The sequence below is a fragment of the Patiria miniata genome, unplaced genomic scaffold (assembly GCF_015706575.1).
Source record: "Patiria miniata isolate m_02_andy unplaced genomic scaffold, ASM1570657v1 HiC_scaffold_21, whole genome shotgun sequence".
In the NCBI taxonomy this organism is placed as follows: Eukaryota; Metazoa; Echinodermata; class Asteroidea; order Valvatida; family Asterinidae; genus Patiria; species Patiria miniata.
The window spans coordinates 5,832,493-5,859,611 of NW_024037060.1; the positions used below are offsets into that span (position 1 = coordinate 5,832,493).

Sequence of the window (27,119 nt, forward strand, 5' to 3'; positions counted from 1 at the left end):
GAGCTTCATAAATTTATTAGTATCTTTTATTATGTCGAATATTTTGAAGGTTGAGCGGGGCAGTTTTGCCGAATGACTTTCTGAAAGGTATCAAAAATTGAAGTTACCACTTCACAGATCGCCGAGCTCAGATTTCTGTATTCTTCGCTTGACGCATCCAAGTATGCAAGGTCAAACTCAGCAGCCGTCATATCCATGAAGGTTATGGAGAACTCCCCGACGAAATGGGTCTCAACTAAAAGCAGAAAAAAAGTAAGTTCTTGATAGAAAGGGGATACTATGAAGATACCTAGGACTGATAATTACCGGGAAAAGTACCTACCAGTCTAATGACAAAAACCTTGGTAAAAGTGAAGAAAAGGGTGGTACCAAATACTCCATGAAATTATTCCCCCTTCACGCTATCGGCCACACATTCTAAAATTTGTATCCTTGTGGAGACATTTCTTTGTTCTCGTGTAGTAAAGTGTTCAAATTTGAAAGTGAAATTTCAAAATGCTCTTATTTTAACCAGAATTAGTTTCCTTGGCTGAAATTTGGACTTGATATCCCTTTTCTAAAACTCTTCCATTTGCGACGAATCAACCCACCTTGGAAATTCCTAGTTTTTGAGTAAAACCCATATATCTATTTCGTGAAAACCTTGTGGAGACCTATTCATCTATAGAAATTGCCCTGTGGAGACCTTTACAATGTTTTGTTCCCTATTGTGTGCGTGTCTCCACAAGGATACAAATTTGTGGTCACACTTTTTGTCATGTACTTTTGTTCCTATTCCTATTTCACCCAAGCATTTAAAACATAACCTGAAAAAAAAACAAGAAGCAAAATTACTTGACCTTGGTTAAAATCAATATAAAAAAGGTCATCGTTTTGTTCAGTTTCTATGCACAGATCAAGATCCAGAATGCTTGGAGATTGCATAAGTACGCTTTTTCAAACTAATGGCGTTCAAGTTTTAAGTGATGTGTGTATTTTTGTTTCCGAAATGATGTAAATTATAAAACATATTACAAGCGTATACCTGTTGCTGTGGGGGAGCAGCCACTCTCTGTTGAAAAGACAACATCAAATCATCAGTTTAGTTGTGAAATTATGACAATAGATATTTCATCTTGATAATCATCGTAGGCTACAAGCAACATATTATTCTCAGCAATGCATGGCCTGAAAAAAATATAAAATGCTAAACAACGTTTGTCGTGCAAACTAATACCTCGGCAAATCTAAAAAATTGAAACGCGTAATTTTGTTTGGCACTGCTGTTCAGAGCAAGACCGGTCCACGATAATAAACCAAGGACCAGTTGCTGTTTGTCACTTTTCTGAATGTCGTATCTAACGTCTGAAATACAGGTGGAGTAAAAAAAAAGCGGAACCCAAACTCCAAAAAATATATTTCATATTTAAAAAAAATATGTAGCACCAAAATAATAATGACTGGAGAGCCAATTTCATAAACTTAGATGAAAAAATTACTGAAATTGCTCAATCCGTTCAAAGAATAGGCTATCACCATCATAAACGCAATGACCCTAAAACCTGGATTCACCAATATTATGTATATTATTTCCATGTTGCATTTGAAGTTGCTCCTTCCTTTAATTTTGCAGCGGTCTCCTTGAAATGAATCAACAAAAGCTTCTTTTGTCAGGAAAGTAGGTGCTTAGAAGCGCCATGAAGTTGGGCTAAGATTCAAGCGGGAGTGAAGATTTAAAATCTATTTTTCAAGGTGGTTACACATTTTCTATTTTATGATGGTTTGATCAGTTGAGATCTGACACTTGTGGAGCAAATTTGTAGTTTTTGAAATTTTACCTCACAATTTTTGTACTTTGAGAAAAAAAAAACCAGTTTTATTCTAATCAACAGAATGGAGCGATGGTTGGGTTCAAGATTTGAAGTCGAAGAAGCTAAGTAGACATGTCAAGCATTATTTTAATACAACTGAAACGGTATTTTGGGCTTTTACCTGATGTATCAGTTGCAGTGCTCAGTTCCTCGGTAGTGGCATCAGCAAAATTAGTGTATTCTGTTGCATTTTCTGAAATAAAAAATATTCAAATGAATGAAATGAAAATAAACTGGACATTTAGGAAATCGCAATCTAACAATCGATCTTTTACGTGGATCTCTCTGAATAGATTTTTGATCAAAATACTTTAAAAATTATCATGCAGTCTCTTTGTACACTGTGGTAATTTAATTTGAAAAGAAAACCTACTATTTAACAAAAAAAACCCAAACGCATTCATTTTGTAAATCCACAATTGCGATAGTAAGAGTTATATTTTTCAATGAAGTGAAATTTATGTTTTTTAAAAATAAATCAAAGTGTTTTGTTTTCTTTAAGAGAATCTGCCTATACATTGCAAGGGTTCACTAAAGGTGTTTTTAATTACATTTGTCACCTTTCAGTAATGGGAAGACTTTGATATTGATATAAATATGTTGGAATGGAAAATTGGTTGGAAAAATATAATGTAAAACAACGTTTGTCGTGCGCACTAAAACCTCGGCAAATATAAAAATTGAACCTCGTGTTTAAATCTGTCTGCTGTTAAGAGAAAGAAGCATCAATGATAATTTATTAAATACTTTGATAGGGAAGAATATGCAGACATGATTCGCTGAATAGGAAACGGAAGAAATAGTCGCACTTCAAGGAGCCAGTTGTTTTTTGTCACTTTTCTGAATGGACTGTCATATCTAATGCCTGAAGTGCCATTGATGGTTTCATCAGTTGAGATCTGACACTTGTGGAGCAAATTTGCAGTTTTTGAGATTTTACCTCACAATTCGTGTACTTATATTGCAAGGGTTCACTAAAGGTGTTTTAAATTACATTTGTCATCTTTCAGTAATGGGAAAACTTTGATATTGAAATTAATATTAAACAAATTGCAAGAAAAAAACGAGAATGATTATAAAAAACACATTTTGCTGCTGAAAAGTGACTAAAACTAATCTACATCTTCTCGGTGACTCGTGGCTCTAGAGATGTTCAACGGAAGCAGGGTATATACGGTTCAAGAATAATTCTTTAAAATGGTAAAGGCCTATGCGTGCTTTTTTCAAAATTTCGATTTTCTTTTCCGAAAGAAATGTAAAGGAATATAATGTCCTATAACAAACAAATGTTGCTTGTTTGCTTTTGCGGGCATTTTTAAAAAGTGGTTTTAAATGGTGCGCTCTAGTTCAGAAATTGCGCACACTATTCAGAACGAATAAGGATCGTCCCGCTCTTAATTCAAACGTTGAAATTAATAAACTGATTACTTGTCGTAGGCCGATTTTTTTTCACGCGACGTTTCATTGAAAAGCTCATGACTAATGTAATGCTTGAAAAGTATCAATTCAATTTGAAAATCTATTTTTCAAGGTGTCACACCCAAAAAGCACGTATACACCACTTTAAATGAATTCGTCGATCTAGGAAAAGTCCTTTTTCTGTTGTCTTCTGTTGTACTCACCTGTTGTAACGGCTTCGGTAGTTGCAGCGGCTTCGGTAATAAGACCTAGGAAAGTTGTAAAGTTTTCAAGGTAAAAAAATAATCATTTACAGGTCACAACGTTATGTGTTTTTCACAGTGAAAAATATAATGTATATTATTTCCATGTTGCATTCGAAGTTGATCGCTCCTTATTTTACCGCGGTCTCCTTGAAATCAACAAACAAAGGTTCTTTTGGCAGGAAAGTCTGTGCTCATTAGCGCCATGACGTTGGGCCAACATTTCAAGCAGGAGTGAAGATGTGGTTATACATTTTCTATTTTATGATAGTTAGATCAGTTGAGATCTGAAAATTTAGGTGGAAACTTGTTGTTTTTGAGATGATTTTACCTCACAAACCCAGTTTTCATTCTAATTGACAGAATGGAGCGATGTTGAGTCCAAGATTTGAAGTCGAAGAAGCTCAGTACACATGTCAAGCATTTGAACGATACTCTCTAAATTCCAAAGAGTGAAATTAGGGACTAGACGTTTTAGAGTGAAAATCACTCTCATTTTCGATTAAAATAGTCTGAAAAAAGAACCACTTCAGTCGAAGCTCGAGTGAAAACTCGATCTTTAGGAATTTCAATCTAAAACGTCCAGTCCCTAGTTTCCGACTGTGGGAGTGAATCTTCACTCGAATGGAGTGAATTTTCACTCTTTGGAATTTAGAGAGTAACACACTGAAATGGTATGAGGTAATAGGTATTAATTCAAGAATATCAATTTGAAGTTAAATAGCCAACTGATCGATTTACAATTCTACATTTATGTACCTAGCTGTGCTATCAGTGCTCCAGTTAGAACCAAGAACAGAAATTCCGCCTTCATCGTGACGGCAGGATAATCCTGAAGAAAAACAAACCGTACAAACAAGACCTGGTGAGCTATGATCAAAAAGTGGTTCAAATAATATGACTTGATGACGAAAAGGCCTTGCTAAGGTTTCAGGGCCTGGGCTTATCAGACACCCCCCCCCCCCAAAAAAAAAACCCCACCGCCATGCACGTGGTTAAACAGAGCCAAAATATTAATAAAAAATGTCAAAGAAAGACGCAAGGAAATCTTAAAATGAAAAACTTCTGATTCTCTTACATGGATTTCTTGTTTAAAGTTATCCCCCCCGGTGCTCTTTTCGAGTTTCAACCCAATTTTTTTTATTTATTCTATAAAAATTATTCAATAGTGAATGCGTCATCGAACAAAAAACATTTCTGACGTTTGGTTTTGAAATATAAACTTCTCAAGTTTGCGGCCCGACAATAATGCAAATCACGGGCGCCAGAAAACCCTAAATAAAAGCGTTTTATCAGAGGGTTGAAAACGTAAAAAAAAACCCACAAATAATTAGATTTTTCTGTTTAAACAAAAAAGAACAAATTAAAAAGAATTTAACAGAACAACAATAAAACGTGGTGAAGAGCACTGTATAACTGTAAAATAGTCGGCTATTTAAGGGGAAACAAGTTTATCTAAAACAACTTCAGTTAATTCATATTTTAACCGATTCAGCATACAGTCGAATCTCGTTAGTACAAACTCTGTTAATACAAAATTCTGGTTATAACAAACATAAAGCCTTGGTCCCGACTGTGCATTTATGTGCACAGTGAATGGGACTGATGTTCCTCTTAATACAAAATTCTGATATAACAAACAATTTGGCTTGGTCCGAACGAGTTTGTATTAACGAGACTCGACTGATACCTCAATTAGTCAATAAAAGCATGCGTCCCTGACAACCATCGGTTGAAAAAAAATCCATACAAATACAGACACAATTGTGCACCGCTGTTGCCTGTAAATATAGCGTCACGGTTGAGTTGCAAAATAAAGCTGTCTATAAACCACGGTGTTCGTGAGGAAACACAAGTTCAGGTGTACGTGTACGACTTACAACAAAGGGCAAACGAGTTAAACTGACAGCCTCCGGCAAATTGTCCGATAATTCAGCGAACCCCCAAATCCCGCTATTGTGGGCGAACAATACCAATATTATCTCCGTGGGGGTATGTATCCAAGACCACTGAAGAAAAGTTACCAAAACAACTGTTAAACAACCCAAACGTTAGGTCGTTGCCATGGACCAACTTTCAGTTTTAGAGGCTCCATCAAGTTCAAAGATCAGCTTGTATAATACTGTAATTCAAATTAAATTTTAGAACCCCGAATTTGGAAAGGAAAGTTCAAACGTTCGAAATGAAGTTGAGCACACTGTGACGTCAAAAGTCGAAACAGCATTATTATAGATCAGCAGTATGATTTATCGCATTTTTAGTATAATTAATGGTTTCAATACGAGCCAAAAAGTTCATCGCAAATTGGAAGTACTTTCAGAGAAAATATTTTCAGTATAGCTTAATTTATGAAAATGAATTGTTTATTTTAATACACTAAAGTGTTGCCGACAGTATCGTTTGAGTTCAAGAAAAACAGGTAAAAGTTGGCTTAATTAAAACGTAGACAAAAGGCTTATGTCTGTACTTTCCTTTTGACCCTATAGTCCATCCAGTAGAGGATGGGTGGGGGGGGGGGGGGCTTCCTGATTTGCCTCTTGACCAACCCACAGCCACAAGGCTTAATGTCTTGAACTGCTGTAATTGAGAATTCAGCCCCCCCCCCCAAAAAAAAAATCTAATTCTCTGGATCCGCCCCTCGTTGAGCCTGGAATCCACCATACATGTTTAATATGAAGTTTGTTTTTTTATCGACTTGCCGATTGAAAGTTAAAAGTTGAAGTTTAAGACCAAGAAAAGAATGCTGTGTCCATTATCAATAGGCCTCAAGATTTCAAACTATGTACTTTCTTTGAAAACTTTAAACCAACATAAGCTTCAAGTCATTTCTACTTTAAACTGTCATTATCTAAGACTGCGAAGAGGAGTCGACTACAGAAATGCGTGCAACGTACCTTAGAAACAGAATCACAACATTTTATTTTCGAGAAAAAAAGAAACAATTTGTACATAAAAGAAAGCTTGTTGGACATAAGCCTAGTCTGTATAAGAATCAGAATGTATGTTTGTCAAACGGGAAAATTGAAGGGCAGGATAAATTTTCAAGTGAAGTCGAACTGTTTCAAGATACTGTGAGTTAACGGTCGAATCTTTTCATCTTTATCTCATAAACCCCACATTTTTCAAATACCTTGACAAATCAACCTGCATGATTTCACAAGTACGATAAGTTGAAAAAAAATAATCATTTCATTTAATAACTGCATAAAGATATTAAATCATAAAACACGAACCAAAAGAATAAAAAAACTCACTCTCCAAAATAGTGAATCTCTTATAAAAACCACTCCAAAAGTGTGAAAATCACTCCAAAAGAGTGGAATGTCCACTCTTTCGAGGAGCCATATAAGGGACAAGTCTAAAAAGAGTGGTTCCTGATATGGTTCCTCGAAAGAGTAAAAATTTCACTCCTTTGGAGTGAAATTTTCACTCTTTTTGGAGTGAGATTCACTCTTTTTGAGTGGTTTCATAAGAGATTCACTCTTTTGAAGAGTGAGTTTTTTTCACAATTGGACGTTTACATTTCTGGATGAATGCAGATGATCCTGTATGAATTTAAAGGTCAAATAGTTAGTGTAACCCCTAGGTAGATTTTTAACGATCACATTATGAAGGTAATTCTATTATGTTATAACATAATAGAATTACCTTCATAATGTGATCGTAACAAATCCGCTAAGGATTACCTAGGGGTTACACTAACTATTTGACCTTTAAATTCATACAGGATCATCTGCATTCATCCAGAAAGTAACCTACGGAATCACAAATCTTACTTGGATTAAAGATCGTACAGGGACCAAAGCAACTCGTGAAATTATTTCGTCTGGCTTGCTGTCATTTAGAAGAAACCAACAAATGTTAGGTGATTCCCAATGGTCAGTCAATTGACTGATTTTTGGAAATTAAGAATGCTATGGACGAAATCGGGTTTACTGATCGAAAGGTTGTGCATGGTTTTTCACTGTTTCCTCAAAAAGTGTATTATCCACTGAGCTGAAACTTCAGAAGGTTAGGTTTTGAACAGTTGTCTTTGGATTTTGAGCGGTGTACATATTGGCAGAAACAAAATGCAAATGCTTCTACAGGCCTTTAAGTTCATACATAATATAATACGCATATGTTTGCAAAAATACAAATAAATAACAACAGAATACAAATACTTACCCAACGCCTGATCTTCTTAAATCCAACAATCCAGGTATCCAGTGAAGGAGTTAGCACACAGTCAAGGCAAGGATTGAAATTTATCAGCTATCCGATGATTAAAAAAAACCCGCATGCGAATATCACCGTGGTGGTTCAAGTCTATGGGTGGACTCGGTACCAGTATCTCTGTATCTGGGAACCCTGGCTGTTCACCGCCTGGTTACTCCTCAGTTTACGTTGCCACGGTGAACGTCGACATGGAAACGCTAAATAAACCGCCATGGCACCCCTGGCCGGATATGAACTAAACTACTTCACTTTTTTTTTTCTGGAATTCCGCGGTCAAACTTTCATTTTCAACAAAAGATTTTTAGAGCTGCCTTAGATCGTGATTGTAGCTCTTTTTTGCCGGGGCGAACTTGACTGAAAAGGCTGAGGCCGATTCATTGTTAAGTGCGAAGTCACTCAACGCGCGATGAATAGATAAAGGGCATTCAAGTGAAGTATTTCATCATTACGATATGGCCTAGGCCTAGGCCTATACACCACGTTCATGGCCAGACGGTTTCGAATACCGCACAAAATTGGGTTGTATTGATTCCACAGAAAGTTTGCTTTCTCGTGAATGGTATTCAAGTTTTCCAATTAAAGCTGGGCCTCACGCAATCTTCATGCAACAATAAGTTGTAACCGTCTTTTCTACTGTCACCACATACATGTTGTGCAAATTTTTTTTGGTTTATCAACTTGATTTGAAAATTGATCAAGAACGGTCCCTGGAAAGATGTATTGCTGTTTTTTCCCCAAAAGATATAGTCAGAGGACAAAAGTAAGGTTTTTTGGTGCAAAGGGAAAGTAATTAATTCTTTTAACTTTTAAGGAGCATGAACCGGCCCTAATTCTAACAGTTTCGCTTCACTGCGAAAGTATCCAAAGTTTATAAGCCATTTTCAGAGTTATTATTGTTCCACGACACCAATAGTACCTGTTCATGGTGTATGAGACTATAGATTGAATCCGTGACATTGACTTCGTGAAAGTTTCTAAATTATACAAATATCGCCCATGGTAAAGTCTTTTTTTTCGGGAATAGTTTTGTTCGTCATCCCAGGGGTTAGGCTTAAGCACACACAAAAATGCAATGGATTTCATCATTGGATACTTTTTAAAAACTCTCTTCGAAAAATAAACACAGACAATTTCTTTGTAGTTTGAAGGAGAGGCATGTTGGGCTATCGTTTTGGGGTTTTTTTGCGGGTGCTACTATTATTAACGGTGCCCCCCCCCCCCATCATAACACACACAGTAATACCTTACCTACTGTCGAATTTCTCCCTGGAGAAAAAAATCATTTTACTCCCACTGTGAACACTCAACCCATTTCAACCCATTTTTTTTTATCGAGATTCCCTTGAGTCTTCCTCTTCATTTTGCAACAAATAAACCCCAAAATGTCTCAAAGCTCGTTTCTCAGAGAAGAGGAAATCTTGAGTATGTAAACAACGGCAACCGTAGACCTAGAACAAAAGGGTTAGGGCACGAACAATACGTCCACGATTGACCAAACGTCCACGATTGAAATTCTTGTACAAAACCAATGAGAGCTGTTGATTAAAAGTTAGAGCACAAACAAAGGAATGATGATTTGGGACAATGTGGACCTCTTTTATTCGCAGGTCCATTATATGTACGATTAGATCACGCACACCGGCACACCTCCCACCCCCCCCCCAAAAAAAAAAAACCCGCGAAAATCAACGATATCATTTTGGAAACTCGTTTTCCCTTCAAGGGGAGAATTCCACTGAATACTCAAGTACTTGAGAATTCACAGGTTACTCATTTTTAAAATGTTTGGACGGGGTGGGGTGACCTGCTGCCCATACACCTGCAGCCCTCGAACAATGAGGGTTATTGCCGCTTCAAAATCGAAAGCGCACGCCGGGGGTACCACATGCAAACACCACTTTCATTCAATTTAACTTTTAGTTCAAGCGAGAGAGAAAAAAAAAACAAGTACAAACCCTATACAATCGGTAACCAAAATAAACTCAAAACATAAAACAGCCAACCATTGCTTAGGTGACAAACAATCATCTCTTGCTAATATTTACTGTAATTTTCTTGTAGCTTTAGAAACGTTTGAAGTGCAAACTCTCCATCGGTCTAACAAACGTTCCCTTGAAATCAAATCTCCCTTCTCTTTTTGTTGAGATTTCAAGTTTCACAAATGCTTCATTGATAAAACACTTCCGAAAATAGAAATTTAGGACATTAATAAAATGTCTTCATAATTTTTTTTTTTAATATTGTCCCTCTCATTGTATTTGTAATTAACACATACTTTAAAACAATGTCCCGTGCAAGATAAGGAATTCACATTTCAACATTTTCCTGCCCCAAACCGGCGATGTCGTCGAGTCCACGATGTCAAGTCGGAAGTAAATCGCAAGTCCGTCGCAAATCCGTTCACAAGTAAATCACAAATCCAGTCACAAGTAACAGAGGTGCGAATTAGCAAAGGAATGCCTTTATCGCAGATCATTTGAAAAGCTTTGCGACATGACTTTGGACTGATTGACTTGCGATTGACTTGTGATTGACTGGCGATTGACTTGCAATTGACTGGCGATTGACTTTAGATTGACTTTAGATTGACTTGTGATTGACTTGTGATTGACTTTGTGATTAACTTGTGATTGGCTTGTGAGTGACTTGTGAGTGACTTGCGATTAACTTGTGATTGACTTGTGAGTGACTTGTGATTAACTTGTGATTGACTTGTGAGTGACTTGTGATTGGCTTGTGATTGACTTGTGATTGACTTGTGATTGACTTGTGATTGACTTGTGATTGGCTTGTGATTGACTTGTGATTGACTTGTGATTGGCTTGTGATTGGCTTGTGATCGACTTGTGATTGACTTGTGATTGACTTGTGATTGGCTTGTGATTGACTTGTGATTGACTTGTGATTGACTTGTGATTGACTTGTGATTGACTTGTGATCGACTTGTGATGGACTCGACTGCAACACTGCCCAGACGCCTTCGGCGCACCTAGGGGCTTTTAGTACCCGACACAGATATACCACTTGAAAACTGCACTTTGGAAAAAGCTTCACCATTGGCTTCCAAAGTTTGAAGTCTGAGGGTGGCAAAATGGGTGAATTTTCCGAAAAGGTGGCCCCCATGTTGGTCTGTAGCCATTTGTTTGTTTCGGCATATGGAGTATGGTCCTCTCCACAAATCTAAACGCCGCTCTCCAGGGTAGGCGGTTCCCGCATCGTGGCCCACCGTTCCCCCGATGACCGCGTATGTTCCCGTGTCACCAATGCGCCTGTCGGTGTCCTGGTAAGTGATTTGAACACCACGAGGATCATGGCGATGGTTACGATCAGGCATGCCAGGCCGGCACCCGTCACTATACCGATGACGGCCGCTAGGCTCAGCCTCTCGGAGTCTTCGGTGGGTGTAGTCTGCGGAGGTGAGGTAATAAGCAGAGCTAAAACGAAAAAAAAAACATTCAGATTATGATGAAAAAAAAGAAAGAAATACTGAAGTTTGAAGTGCCGTGCTTCAATCAATTTTCCAAGGACATTTGTTTTGTTAAACGTGTGCTCACAGCATAATGATGCCGTCAAATTTGCTTAAAATATAAGGATAGATAGAGGTAGACAAAAAATCTGTACATCTATATATACCTGGCAGGGTATTAGCAAGTATCAAGATCAGAATCTCTAACATCTTCATTTCAACCGTCAGGGAAGTCTGAACGAGGTAAAAAGAAAACCAATGGTTGTTAAAATCTTACAACATGTTGGTGTGTTCTGTGAAAACAAGGAATCAGTTTAGTGAGAAATGCCACCAGCTTAAACCGTTTTAAGACGCTGCTGGAAATTAATCGTTTCCAACATGCTTTTGATTTGTAATCTATTTTATTGTAAGTATTTTTAATGAACTTAACTTGCATGCAACACTAATTTTAATGGTGTCTTTTGATGTATTTCTGATCCTTATTTGTAGTTTTAAGGTATCTGGTGATTTTAATGCATATTAATCAACATAGGCCAATTTACAACATTTGCTTTTCAGAAATGTTTTTTTTTCTCCTGACGAGTTTTCACTGTGTGTGTTTTGTTGTCACGAAAAACTCTACTGTACATGTACATGTATTCCAAATTTAGGCGTCTACAACTTTCTGAAAGAGGGCTTTCAACTGCGCACAAATAAACCGCCCGGCAAGAGCCAAAATATTGTCTGGCAGCCAATAATTCCATTTTGTGAAGGATAAACTAAACGTTGATGGATTTTTTTTCATTCGATGTTTCATTCAACAATGAAAGTTAAACTTTTACATTACTAGGAAAATGGCAATTGAAAAAACAAAACAAATCTATTTGTCGAGGTAAACTCGAATACAGTACGTGGAATACATCTTTAAATATGTTTCACGTTTCACTAAGATGTCTACTACTACTGGGTCTTTCTTTATTTGCATGTATACAGGGTCATTTCTTGCCATAAATTTTACCAAACGGAGCCAGTAATCACGGAAATATAAAAGAAAATAGAGCGACGAAAATTCCATGATTGTTTTAGCCCTGGAGATAAATTAGGCTAAGCAGGAAGGCAATTGATAACAGAATTTGCGACGCATGAGTTGCGATGGCGTTGCAAAATACTGCAGAACGAAGGGCAATGCATTAGCTGCCACACCGAGTGATTATTTGGGCAATTATGGGAGAGCGTGACCATGACAACCATTCAAAAGGAAATATGACAACGGAGTGTTTGCATTCTTCCAAAGTCTGGTCGTTTGTGGTTCTGGTTGGAAGATGATCTATTTTCCGTCGGTATCGTCGTGACAGAGTGGCAGTACGATAGCTTTGGGTCTGCATAAGGCCGTTAATATAATATTTGCCCGTTCAAGCTTGTAACTATGAATATTCATAGTTTCCCCTATTGTACAATACATTTCGTTCATTTCCCCTTGAGTAAACGTATGCCAACACATTGGGTTTTTTCCCTTCCCTTTTTTGGAACGGAGGGAAGCCAATTCCAGCTATTCAGGATCCAGTATTTGGTTCGTTTGGATCGTAAAGGAATATTTAAAATGTCCAAGTGGGATTGGGGCAATCGACAACTTCTAGCAGAAGAAACGGCCATATTTCCATAATCTCTCTGGGTAAATATCGCTTAACACCAGACGACCACTCACTTTAATAAGTACATGTACATTGATAGACAACAAAATTTCCCCAAAGTCCCCAGAAAAATGGCTCATTTCTGGAGAATGTTAACTACATGTATTAACAACAAATTACAAACGGATATTGCCTCAAATCAAGTAGGATCTAGTAGTATAGGACACACTTCTCCCCCCCCCCAAAGAAAACCTTTTGCATCATCGATTGTACCTTTACAACTTGCAAACCTACAGTTCCTTAAAAAAAATCCCTATATCGTTGCATATCATATTAACGCCCTCTTCGGTCTTAGAGATATAAACTGCATCTTGAAACAGTTTCAGAGGACCCTGTTGTATAGTTCCCAACTACGAGTATTGGTTTCATGTTTAAAAGAGTTTTAAAATTATTTGTGTTCAAATAAAGGCATGTTGAAAACAAATTGAACCGATTTGAAGGAAAATCGATGCTGCGGTACATCAGATGCAAACTAGAGCCACACTTTGAGCGCGTTTTTTGAATACGTACATTGTACATACTTTTACGTGAATTTCAAAAATTGAACTTTAAAAGCGAAGAACAATATTGTGAATTCATTTAAGGTGTTGTCTACGTGGATCTAAAAGAATAGGAAACACAGAAATTAATGTAAAAGGCAACCAGATCGTCACATCATGAATATGATGAACCATTTCCACATTAGAAAAGAATGCAAGTGATTGATTTTCCTTGAAATTGGTTGAGTTTGTTTTTGACATGCCTTTATGTGACCACGAATCATTTTAAATCCCTTTTGAAAATCAAACCAATACTTGCCAAAGATAAAGTTAAGATTCCAAGCTTCAAAAGGATATCAAAATAATGGCGTTTAGTGTTTCCGCGGCGACGCTAGATCCTCGCAAAAAAAATGTTAGGTGTAATTTGGGACGCTCTGTATAGCCTGTTATCCGATTTGGGTGGAAAAACCTGCCTTGAAAACCGGCAGCACCGGAACAAAAAACATACCTGCACTTAGGTAGGACTCACTTTCATCGCTTTTAACCAACAGTCCGAAGCGCCCATCAGATTCATCAACGGGTCGAGGTGTGTCCAGTCCGAGACGGCAGGACGGTCATCATCTTCGTCAGAACGTACACCGATATGACAGGAGCAACTGCACGGATGCAGCATCATCTGGCTTCGCATGGTTACTATGGTAAACGTCGCCATGGACACAGCTGGGTTGCCATGCATTCCCATGCACCGTAATATTCCAAAACTGTGTGTAAACTTGAACCGTGAGGACGGTTTCCTCAAAACCACTGGATCAGATCGATAATGAGAAAGAAGTTCAGCGGCATACGTGTACATCAAGGGCGGATCCAGAACACAATTTTGGGGGGGGCCAAAAAAAATTTTGGTCCCCCCAAAAAGTGGGTGAAAAAATTACGGCGTGGGGTTCGGGGCCCGCTTAAGGGCCCCGAAAAATTTTTGGATTCTAGATGCTCTGTGGTGCAATCTGAGGCAATTTCTGACCACTTTAACCAATGTTTTTTGAGGAAAAGATGGTGGTGTACTCATTGCCTGCCTTTATTGCATTGTCACATAAAAAAAAAAAAAAATTGGTTTCGTTTTGGGGGGGGCCATGGCCCCCTTTGGCCCCCCCCTGGATCCGCCCTTGGTGTACATGAACATGCATATTTCTTGTCACTTGTGACTGTTTGAAAGTTTTCAAGCACACTTGTTTTCACTTTCACTTGGGGGAAACACACTGAGCAGGGGCGGATCCAAGAATTTTTGCGGGTGGGGGGTTCATTAGCAAATCAATGCTGAAATGTAGACAGGGTTTTTTTCTCTAGGCACTTGGCCTCCGCCGGGGGGGGGGGGGGCGGGTCGTACCATACTTTAAATGGGGCGCTGTTGAAATCCGACCATCATTAATTTAACACTATATTACAAAATATTACGTCGACTCTCATTATAACAAGGTCGATGGGACTAGCCAAATTACCTCTTTATAACAGGAATGTTGTTATAAAAGGACAGCGAAACAAAGCGAAAACAAAGAGAACCTGAGATTTGGGACCTCAGAATTTGCTCTTTATAAGCAGAACCTCTTTATAAAAGTGCTCTTTATAATGAAAGTCGACTGTATACAATAACACCCGTAACCCAGCTGGCTCTGTCCCAATTTGTGCACAATTAAGCGGACATAATTACAAAAATGTACTAGTAAAATGTTTTTGGGTATCGGACCGGGGGGGGGGGTCACATTATTTGTGTCAAATTCCCGTGGTTCCGCGCCTGACTGAGTACTGTACATATAGTGTTTATACGTAGGTGAAGGGCAAAACCTAATATTGAATGATTAATTTTCCGTCTTTTTTCCCTTCATTTTTAAAATGATTTCGATTGTTCGGATATTTAAGCATGCACACAGTACATGCACGTTTGTTACCAAGGGGCAAGTGAGTAAATACGTGGCCAGTGGAATACACAATTGGCAATTTGCATTATTCTCGTCAACTGCTTAATAACAATGTCACCGAGCAAAACTGAATTATTAGCATCACATCAAAGTTTCATTCAACAATTGTACATGTACATGTACTCATTATTTATTCAATAGCCACGGCTTCATTTTTCTCGTGTAGCATCTGGTCACGTGCTGTCATTATAATGAATCATCAGCAATCTGTTGCTGGGGATTCCAGTCGCCACATTGCGGGAATAAGATCATAACATAAAGTGCGTGAAAAATTAATGAAGTATCTGAGCGACGCGGTTGCAAAATAGGTCATAATACCGAATCGGCACGTTCTGAAAAGTTCAAAACATGTACATGTATTCATTTGTAGTGATCCTTTGCTGCTCATTTCAGCATTTACTTTTCATTTCAACATTGAAGAAAATACAAATGTTCTCTGAGTCTCAAAATGTATATATATTTTTTTCGTTTTCGATTTGTTTGTTTTAATTCCGACTAGTTTCACACACACATATACAGACAAATACTTGATTTTTATCCTTGTGGAGGAATTTTTTTGTTCCCGTGGACTAAAGTTTTCGAGTTTGAAAGTGTAGATTCAAAATGGTCCTATTTTAACCAGAATTAATTTCCTGGGCTGGAATTCGGACTTAATATCCATTACATAAAATACTTCAATTTGCGACCAATCAACACACCTTGGAAATTCCTAGTTTTGGAGTAAAATCCATATCGTAAAATCTATTTCGTGATAACCTTGTGGAGACGTATTCACCTATAGAAATGGCCCCGAGGAGACTTATTCAATCTTTTGTTCCCTATCATACCCATGTCTCCACAGGGTACCGTGTAACAGATCATAATTACAAGCATTCATGTACATGACTATTTACACTTTGAAACCACATAGATTTATGTTCTCATTTATTGATCAAGTCAAGTTATACAAATATTCAATAAACTTGTGAAGTTTAAACTTGTCAAATTGATAGCACTAATCAATGACTTTTTTTCAAAACAATTTATCATTTAAGCTTTATTAAACTTCACACCATGAATTATTTAAAACAGGACTGCAAAGTTTCCAATTATCTAAACCACTAGATGTTAAAATGCACACAACCTTTTATTTACATTGTACAAGAATCCATTGTTTAAAAAAAGAGTAATATTTTTGATTCACTTTAACGAAAATCAAAGATAAAAATACATGTACAGTGCATTGTTGATTTATTTTTACCAAAAGCTGCAGTTCAGCTGCTTCAATGTAACAATTACTGCGTATACATAAATTCATTAATAACCCAAAATGGTGAAATTGTGGTCTTTTCTTTTGGATGCGAAATGCATGTTAGCAAGCGTAAGGTTTCGTATTTCAGTACACGTAGTAACAATCCATCACTTTAAAGAGTAAGTTCAAATCTTCAAAACCTGTGTAAAACTTTAAATAAAAAAGAAGATAAAATCCCCTTCCGTCCTTAAAAAAAAATATACTTACATCAATATATACATGCAAATAAAAAAGGTGTTTATCCCTTTTCTGTATTATGACAAACTCTGAATTATGAATGAGAGAACAATATTGTTTAAAATGGTGCGATATTCATAATTTCAATATTGCACCCTTTATAAAATATGTTTCTCTCATGCATTTAAAAAAAGAAAGAATTATTTACAAGTTAATTACAACGAATATCCAACACAACAAAGGCAAACTCCATGCTAGCCTTTTACATGAAAACAAAATATGGAAAAAAAAAATAAAACACAATATACAGCATACGGAGTCACAGGGTTCTTTAGAGCACCTCAATGCGTTCATATTCATTTCAAAACACTCAAGATGAGCAGGAGATGCTTTACAGGAATGCAAAACCAACAGAATCTTCGCTGGTGCCAACCCCGTGTCCGGCTACCAGGGAATGAAGTTAAAACCATGTGCAACACCCCATCAGTGTTGATGTTGATCAGCGAGTGGTATTTCGTCTGGTTCCTGTTCCCGAATGCCAACTTTAGACTTGCCGGTGCATTTCATGATTACTACTACCAGAACGACCACGATGATTATGGCAGCGACCACACAGCCCACCGCGATACCGACGATCGCTCCGGTACTGAGGCCGTCGGGTGCGGCGGTCACGGCGATCGGCGTGACGACTTCAGGGGTTGTCACAGCTATAATCAAACAAAACCAAACAATTTCAGTCAAATTTGCTTCAAATTGAACAAGAAAAAGTGGGATAGGGAAATGGCCTTTTAAGATAGGATTCGCTGTTAAGGATTGGATTAGGCTCTGACGGGGAAGATGATTTTCATTTTTTTAAAGATAAATTTTGGAGCTTTGGAGACTTTTGTATGTCCACAATGTATGTTCCATGGATATTTTGACCTATCTTCGGGTGTGTGTGATGTCCAAACAAATCAGTAACAAGATTGTATGTAATCAGAAGTGTTGGATTTAGTTTTGACGAAGGCTTGGGTCTCAGCTGTGATAGAATCCTCAAAGCATTTCATGTCCCGAGCAGAACAAAAATTAATTAATAAATAAACAACCAGGATTCCGCACCCTTGATTGAACATTTTATTAAAAAAAAAAATATGCATTGTTTCGATTTAGGTATGTCTCGGTGTCAGTTTTGCAAGGTTAAGAATTGTAATCATTTTAGTTAATAGACATTTACATCGAGTTTGTCTTACCTGTGCCACAGTCGCTCCCTGTGTAACCTGTTGTGCACCTGTAAATGTAAAAAAAAAAAAACAATCAATAAGGGATTTCTCATATTAAGTTTTTCAATTTAAGTGAAAACAACTTGTAGTACTGGTACTTCATAGAGTATTAAAAGCAATTATTGCAGTGACGGATCTGCTGGAAGTTAGGGGTCTACCCCCCCCCCTCCCTCCTTTTGGCCGCCAAACAAGTAGGAAAATCATGTAGGAAAACACAGCATATGCCTGCTATACCCCCTCTTAGCAGCTACTCCCCTTCAAACCTGCATCCGCCCTTGCATCGACAAGAATCTAAGTTAATTAACTTACGCGCATACTATCTGGTTGCTATCAATAGAACAGGTGGCACCATTCAAACAGGAACTGAACTCACAGAAGGCGCTGATGTCTGGAGAGAAAACGAAAAATAAGGACCAGGAGATAAGGACACGGCGATTACACATAGCGTTGTTGAACTTGGAAGATTTCATTCAAAAATATGTACATGTACATGTATAGGCCTACATGTAAGGTTTTAAATAAATTCGTTCTGCCTGGAGAGCCCATACGTAATAGACCATTTTCATGTTGTGGCCATCATGATTTTTTTCTCATTCAAATCAACGTAACCAAAGCGGGGCTGGAAGGGAAAACAGTCTGGTTCTTGTTTTGTTTTTAAACATGTTATCATTCAGTACTGCTATTGGATACAGGGAACATGACTGAAATGGTGACAGCATGATAAAGGTCTATAGGCAACAGTCACAACATGAACTGAAAATTAATGTGTACAGAACTGAAATGACTAACACGAATTGAAGTTTGCATAAGCTTTCGTTGCTACAACTACTTATCAGATGCAGTGAAGCGGGTCATCATCGTGCAATGTCAGGTGTTGATTAGTCAGTAGTGTATAGTGTGACAAATAACCTGCACCAGCCCTATTTAGCCCTCTTTTAACACAGTCCAATCTAAGAATGAGTTGTTGCTGCGAACGTTTATGCACGCTTGTATTCTTGTCACTCATTAAAGTGCTATCTCACTTTTATTGTGTTTTGGTTTGACCAACAGGGTTGCTCATCACTTGACATGAAATGAGCGAATGGCAAACTCACCGACTAAACTAACAGAGCTTGGAGTCAGCGCCAGGGAGCCCGTAGCGGTGTCAGCACTGAGGATAGAGGCAGACAGGTCTGATGCGGTGGAGTTGTCCGCCTCAGGGAAGAGCAAGATGTAGTCGATGATAATGCTGCCATTACTGAAACCTAGAATCTGACAGATGGACGAACCGGTGGCCGCTGTCAGGAACTTCATGGAAACAAAAGAAAATGAGAAACAAAATGAGAGGAGATGGGAATTAATTTCACGTCAGAGGAAGACACGATTGACTCCGATGCAATCCTCAACTCAACTCCCAACTTAGAAAGCTTCTTAAATTTCAAAGAGTTTTTTCATCTTTTATATGAGAAGGTTTGGGGTAATATCCGTTTTTCGGTTCAACACTGAGGGCAGGATTACCTTTACTGCCAGTTTGGACAATAAAGGGAAATTAAACATACCGCAAGCACAGAAATGACATTTTGCGAATCTGCGGTTAAAATAATACATGTTAAATAAATAATAATAATTATATACAATCACACCGTGTCTCTTTTTTTTGTCCAGTATTTTAAATTGTAATACAAATAGAAAAACGGGAACCCAGAAGGGAATGAATAGGACCCAGTCCTGTAATTGGCGGTTTTTTTTGCTGTTGGATGTGGATAATAAATAAATTAATAAAAGGATAACTCACGGTGCAGATATCGTCTGCCAGTGCAATGTAGGCCGATGATGAACTGTTGGTCAGATCCTCTGTAAACTCCGCCGTCATGCCACCGTAGTCTTCAAGCCTGGCGCTGCCTTGGAATTTCTGCAGCCCTGTACAAGGAAAGGAAAGAATTGTTTGTCCAAATTAAACTTCATTCGTAAATACCCAAGACAGTTTACACATTCCTATTGGTCAAGATCCCGTCACATGGCTCTCGACAAATTATCAGCATCCAGACTCCAACAGGTCTTAGCAGAGTTTTTAAAACCAGCCTTAGAAAAAAGGGTTTTAAAACTGGCGGAGCACACATTTATTCCCTAATTAATAAATATAGAGAGACTTCTGGCTTAGAACTTATTTAAAGAACAAGTCAAACAGCAACAGCTCACCCATTGCATGTAATTGTTTAAACGAGTTAAAGGGGTCGGAAATTTGGACAACAGACTAAAGAATAAACATGCTCATGAACAAAATCATGAATTTTTCATTGGGGAAAATACATGTAGCAATCAAAATTTGTCTATTCAACCATGAAATCAGGTTTCTGAAATTCACTTCATATCACGCTGATAGTTTTCATACTGCAACCTAACGTTTCACACAAATCGAGACTTGGGCAAATAAATGAAAAGCCAAACAAAACTTCTAAGTATATGTTGACATAAAGAAGGAAATATACTTAAGTTTGTTAAGGGGCTTTTTCGGGCGAATTGATGAGTGAAAATGTGGTGCATGGCGGCATTATACGTACTTTCGCACTGGCTTCCCACCATCGTCCAGCCAGGCAGACAGTTTTCGCAGTGTGACTCGCCGGGCCCGTCGTGTACACAGTCCACAAAGCCTTGATCGGCACACGCTTGGGACACGGTGCTGTTGTCACAGGGAAAGATTTCTATAAACGAGGGGGAAAAGTACAAACATTGAAAACAGTTTGTACTACATGTACATGTATATCAAGTAATTCAACAGGTAGAGGTAGAGATTTCTTTAAAATGGCTTATGTTCTGTCCATGGATTAATTTTCTTTTAATTACTCAATGTGTTTTGATCTTGAAACTTATAATAAAAAGATGAAGTTTGCGAAAACAAATGTCTAAGCATATCTTTCTTTCTATAAAAAGAAATTTAGGAAAAAACTAAGTGTGTGTGTTTTGTTCAGTGTGAATCATGCTCAACAGTAAAAAGCTGAACTACCCACCCAACTAACAATTTAAAACAAACTATTCATTCACAAATGTGTGATCCGGCATTTGCAATTTTGAAACTCTTACATACAAGTAGAAAAATAACCTAAACCCTCTAAATTCCTTCAAAATCCATCGCCAGATTTTGGACATAATTTTTATTTACTGGGCTGAGGAACACACAGTCCATACTGTTGCAAAGAATGAATCATTGTTTCCATAACAGTGTGTGATCTCGATGAATTCAGGTAGTTTGGTAGCAAAAAACAAAGATTCGGAACTTGGGGTAAAAAAAAATATTGACATACCCGTGCAGGCCTCGCCGACAACAGAGGGCGCCGCATAACCCGACAAACACGTCATACAGCTGAACACGTTGCTGCTTTCGTAGACGCACTGCTGGTAGTTGAGGGCGTAACAATTGTCCGTTCCCTCCTCGCATGGGTTGATATCTGAAATACACCAAGAAGGAATATGAATATTTTTTTTGGTCTTTAAATCATGTCTGGGAAAGAAAAGTCAAAATATGTAGGCCTACATGTATTTGGCCTTCATCCTGAAGAGCTAGTTGGTTGGTTACTGCCACAGCTAATTTGTTTGATGGTGGTTTTTGCAGATGTCTTACCACTCAACCACCGAGCTTGCCCGGGTCGGCTGGCTGGTTGAAACTGAGGTCTATACAGGTGCTTGCTCTTTTACAAGCACGAGTGCAAAACATGCGCATCGATCGGAACGAAGTCGGTCTTTCGAAACTTTTTGGCAGGAGTGCATTTATATAACCACGGAATGGCATTTGGTTAAATGTTTTTGTCAATTTTCTCGAACAGACAAACAGACAGACAGACCGACTACCAAGTGACATGTAGAAGCTCGTGCCAGAGCTTTAAAATATGTGTGGTTCTCAAAAAGATGTTTTGCCGTTTAGTGTCTTGGCTATTCTTGATCTGTAACCTACCAGGCACTGCCACAGTCGGCGTCGATCCACTCTCGATCAAGCTATCCGGTGCCACGGTGTCATTCGCCGCGCCCGTGAGTCCGTCGACGAACGCCTGCGACACTTGAGCTTCAGTCAGGGTCGTGGCGGCGTCAAGATCCACCAGGAAGGTGACAGAGGTTCCGTTGGTGACATTTGTCATGTCGGTGATTGCTACACCCAACAGGTCGGGACCGACAGTGGAGGACGAGTTGAGGACTGAAAACACCTGAAATTGTGTCAGAAATGGAGGCACAAATTCATGACTTGTATATCACTGTTTGCTTTAAGGCTGCTAGATTTATGCAGGTATAGATCGACACGGGATTCATTGTTTGACTTGATGAGCTTGAGATTTGTATACCTAATGAGACCCTGACAACACAATAATGTTGATAATTGAACGTCCAAAGAAGAATGTAAAGTTTGATTGACGTTTTCCATTATTCGTCTTAATTCCTCTCAATTGTTCTGACTTTTATATTCAATCAATGTGTGTCATGTGCAAGAGAGACGTGTAGTCTAAGTTATCAGCCGTTTTACTTACGTCATCTGCCAGTTCAATGCGGTTCGCTGCCGTGTCCACTGCGGTCAGGTTATCGACGGCTGACATGCCCAGGATCTGGGAGAAGACTACCACCAGATTAAGCGAAACCGATCCTGAAAGAGAAATGATTGAAGAGTCAAATACATGTACATGTACAGAGTATAAAACGCAGATACAGGAAAACATAGTGGGAACAAACAGGCTGACAATTTACAGGTAAGTACCGTACCTGTGCAGACCCCGTCAACCCGGAAGAAGTTTGTCTGGCAGCCGCACGTGAATCCGCCAACATTGTTGATGCATTTCTCATTGTCTGTGCAGTTATCGGACTTGACAAAACACTCGTCAGCATCTGTAAGAGTGAAAGATAAACAAAAGGTCAATATTTCAAGATTTATGTTTTGCCAAACCTTGAAACGGGGAATTACATTGTAGATGGGGCACAACTTGTTTGTCATTAACAGTCGAACCCTGATAAGAAGAGCACAGTTGATACAACGTCATGCTTATAACAAACAAAATGTAAGGTCCCAAGTCTTTCGTTTTCTTTGTTTTCCCATACTGTTAATATAAGGTACCTGTTAAACGAGGTAATTGGTCAAGTTCCAAGGACCTTGTTATAAAGGTGTTCGACTGTATTTCGTTCCTTGCCTGCCAACTGTGACCATTATAACATGCCCGATTATGTGAACGTGATAAGAAATGACTAAAACACTGCTCCACCATTGCCACTGTTTGGTTATCTTACCGGCACACGTCATCCCATTCCCAGTGTATCCTGCATCGCATGTGCACGTGTAGGATCCGGCAGTATCCGTGCAGGCCGCATTGGTGTCACATGAATCAGTGCCATTCACACACTCGTCGATGTCTGTAGGATAACCAGAAAAAAGACACGAATGAGGATCGTCACGGTTATTATCGTCACTGTTGTTGGCATTAGTCATCCAAGTGTCATTAAGTGTCATCTTTGCGAAACAAAATTTGAGTTTCACAAAAGTAGCTCAGAGATGTATTCTTGAAATCTGTCTATAGTTTTCGGACATATTGTTTCACATCGTCATCACATTACATGTATTTTAGCTCTGTTCTCTGTACACGAAAGCGATGTATGGTTGGGTATGACATGCTGTTCAAATTACAAAGGTACAATTTCTTTAATCCTTGCAAAAACAAATGACTAATTTCCACAAACTATAGTTCAGCAATTAAAGATGGCAAAATAATGACGGGCTTCGGCTTTGGATGCAAACCAAAGCAACTTGGCAAGATTACCATATGCGAAGTTCACTAATTTTCCTCTGTATTGACTAACAAGCCCCCAGATAGCAATTTCATGTCATCAAAGTCATAGGGTTTGTACACAGGGTGTTGAGTGAACTTCGTACAGTATATGGAAATTTTTCCGGCAACTTCAGCAACAAATCCTCACTTTGACATTGTCCATCCAGTCCGTTGCCTGAGTAACCAGAATTGCAGGTACACGTGTAGGAACCATCGAGATTGGAGCAAGTTGCCAAGTCGTCACAGTTGTGTCTGTTCTCCAATTGGAAAGTGGTACACTCGTCGATATCTGTTAGTAGGGAGAAATGACAGAAATCTGGTTGATGGAACAACATCGAACAATTCCTGGATCGTAAAGCTTATCTAAAAGTATCAGTGATTTGTAGCTATTGAAAAAAAAGTGCATGTATCTGTTTGCGGTCTCTGTTTCACACAATGTTGCCTGTATTCTTAGTGCTGAGGCGAAAAAGCTTTTCTTGTGAACCCTCAAAGTGGTTGTTAAGTTGTACGACACCTTTTGAGTTTGTTTTAAAAACCGGAATCTTAGAAAATTACTGTGCAACAGAAGTTTGACTTCAGGAGTAGTTGACTTGGGCGTTGTCATGACTACATGTACGGGTAGCTCCTTATTAATCAAAAGAGGTCAGAATTAAAATGGAAATTGAGAACGGTAAATTAACAAAATAATACTGGAACATTATAATAACGACATACAGCGTCTTAATATGCGCAGAATGCAAAGGCATGACTTGTTCAGATAACATTTGAGTCTTGGGGTAACCTTAATCCCTATAGGTATCGTCTTTGCACGAAAAAAACCTGAATCTGAAAATGTTTTCCACTGCAAAAACATCGAGTATCATATGTCCTCGATTCTTCTTGAATCCCCCAAAAAACCAAGGTGGATTGTGCATACGGTAGGAAGGATTGCGCTACAGATATATTTTGGGGTATAGACTTATTTGATATCCATCAGCATTTTGAATTACCTGCCGCCGATTCGGTAACTACAGGGTCAGTCGTGTCATCGGTGGTGGTTTCGATCGTTGTCTGGAATTCGGTCGCTGCCGCCTCAGCCGTTGTTTCGAAAAGTGTCGTCGTATCTTCCGTCGTCTGGTAGAGCTCAGTGGTCTGCCCATGAACACCTACTGGTCCAACAAAAAGATACATAAATACATTGTAAAGTTATGCATTTGCAATCTAAACTAGGGCGCAATTGTGTGTTTTTGGTGGGTTTTTTTTGGAGGGGTCTTTTTTTTTTAGTTTCACCCTTTCCAGGCAAGAAGCACCTTTAAATTTGAACGAGTTACGCCACTAGGCCTGGATGAAAGCACTGTGCGAAATCTTAGCACCACAGCACACAAACTATTTACATTGTGGCTGTACTAAACAACCGCGAAGGCGTCAAGGGAAATAAAATGGCCCCTGATTATCTTCAATGGCTTATTACTTACAGCCTCATCTAGAATACTTTATTTAAATTTGCTTACCATGTGGACATTTTTCGAAACCATAATACTGTACATGTAGCCTAGAAAGAGTTGTGCCTAACAATTAAAAAAAATTCAGACTAATATATATTTATTCTTCTTTCAGCCATCATATTCTATTCCGATGCTACCATTTGAATGTCCAAAAAAACCTTTTCTTTAGACATTTTCTTGTAAAATAATAAAAATAGGTAAGAACATAAACAAATAAACATCAATCACTAAAACACTTGACAACGATATGTTTTCTGTCACTTACCCAAGAGGATACTTGCACATATCAGGATAAGATGTCCCAACTCCATGGTAACGATATGAATGCCCTGCGTGAAAAACTTCGGAAAGATATAGAACAAGTTGGAATTAGTTTAGGTTGAAGGCACGAGCCGTTTCTTGAAGACCTGGAATATTTCATTTGATTTCCACTAAAATGGGGCTGAAATGGAAACAAATGTGAGGACACAAACCTCAGCGAAACTGCTTCAGATTGAGAGAAACAAATGGAACAGTTGTGGTGTGTTAATCTTAGACCCGTAGTGCGGGGTCTGAAAAGAATGTTGCAACCTGACGCTGCCTTTTTCTTCATAGATCATCTCAATAAAGGTCAGTTATTGCAAAAATGATGATTAGACATGAATCTGGGACTGAGAAACGGTTCCAATTTTGTAAGGAAATACTAGAAATTTTCTTGACTCTCCATAGACTTTGTACACAACCGCTGAAGTAGCGTCAGGTTGCAACATTCTTTTCCCGGGTTCTATTCAAAATTCAGCAGAAACATACTGTATGCAAAATAAGCATGTACATGCACACATTTTAATCGAATACATGTACATGTAATAAACTTCACTCACTGAAGTTTTGAATTAACTGGTTGTGATCAAGAAGAGTAATCAATGTAGCACACGTATACCTTCCGTGACTGATGAAGTAGTGAAAATAACCGAAATTAAGCTACCATACTAACTTCTTACCATCCCAAAACACTTGTGTCCTACATATATCACACGAATACCACTATCTCGTCCTTAACTAACAGCGGAAAGGTTACCGTGAGACGTGCATAATGTGAACATACTGATACATGTACATGTACTTAGATACCAGAAAAGCCGTAAGCATTCAGGTGTGAAAGAAGTCTTTTCGTGGTTTGAGAAACCAAAGGAAAGTCATTCAATCAACCGTGTTTGGACAAAGGAGAGATTAACCCCCACAAACGCAGGGTATCGGGGTTGACGTTTGAATAAATACGAGAAGATGGAATTCAAATTGAAGAACGAGATTGAAATAAGAGTAACATGTATATATTTCACTCGCAGTGAAACGCTTTTTGAAAGGAAATTATCGAGACGAGACCAAATCTAGACAGAAGGTAACAATTAATTAACAATAAAGTAGTCATTGAAAAGGCATAATTATGTTCAAGACTTCTATCAATCTGCAAAAAGTGCTCGACAAGACTTTACACTAAATTAGCGAGTCCCCCCCCCCCCCCCCGTTTCGAATACTTTTACATATGATTGCTACTATGGCGTCCTTAAGAAGCTGGTTTAAGTTCGGTCGTCCTAGGCCTGGCTAGCAACCAACTCCGGCTTTTGTTCCACTTCATCCATTCATACGCCTCTTTCAACTTGACTAACCACGAGCTTAGGCTTAAAGCTTGTCTTCTCCGTCTTTGTCTTGGCATTGTGGCTTCCACAGCCTGGCGTAGGGCCTTGCGTAAAGGCTCTGCACTCTTAATATCTAAAGAATCCGTGGCTTTCATTAGGTACGATTCAATGTACGATCAGGACGTAATGGCCAGTTAAGGC

At 38.5% G+C, this 27,119-nt stretch overlaps 2 protein-coding genes across 2 annotated transcripts in view; both read right to left on the reverse strand.

Annotated features, from left to right (window-relative positions):
* The window catches only part of LOC119729852 (fibrillin-2-like), a 30,463-nt gene extending 22,645 nt beyond the window's left edge, over window positions 1–7,818 (reverse strand). Inside the window, exons 1-6 of the mRNA XM_038202647.1 lie at window positions 7,679–7,818; window positions 4,271–4,343; window positions 3,473–3,517; window positions 1,972–2,043; window positions 1,025–1,051; window positions 108–235 (exon numbers count right to left, since the gene is read on the reverse strand). Coding sequence (XP_038058575.1) covers window positions 108–235; window positions 1,025–1,051; window positions 1,972–2,043; window positions 3,473–3,517; window positions 4,271–4,325 — 327 coding nt within the window. The 5' untranslated portion in view covers window positions 4,326–4,343; window positions 7,679–7,818. The remainder of the gene's footprint in view (window positions 1–107; window positions 236–1,024; window positions 1,052–1,971; window positions 2,044–3,472; window positions 3,518–4,270; window positions 4,344–7,678) is intronic.
* Window positions 7,819–16,209: 8,391 nt separating this feature from the next.
* LOC119729589 (fibropellin-1-like) lies at window positions 16,210–26,329 on the reverse strand. The gene is made up of 15 exons (XM_038202208.1): window positions 26,283–26,329; window positions 25,568–25,643; window positions 24,808–24,966; window positions 23,967–24,107; window positions 23,283–23,405; window positions 22,764–22,886; window positions 22,535–22,647; window positions 21,970–22,216; window positions 21,323–21,466; window positions 20,582–20,722; window positions 19,816–19,940; window positions 19,136–19,328; window positions 18,351–18,429; window positions 18,012–18,049; window positions 16,210–17,489 (listed from the first exon to the last, which is right to left on the reverse strand). Exons 1-15 carry the CDS (start codon window positions 26,283–26,285, stop codon window positions 17,266–17,268), a joined length of 1,929 nt encoding a protein of 642 aa, XP_038058136.1. The 5' UTR covers window positions 26,286–26,329; the 3' UTR covers window positions 16,210–17,265.
* Between the last annotated feature and the right edge of the window lie 790 nt (window positions 26,330–27,119).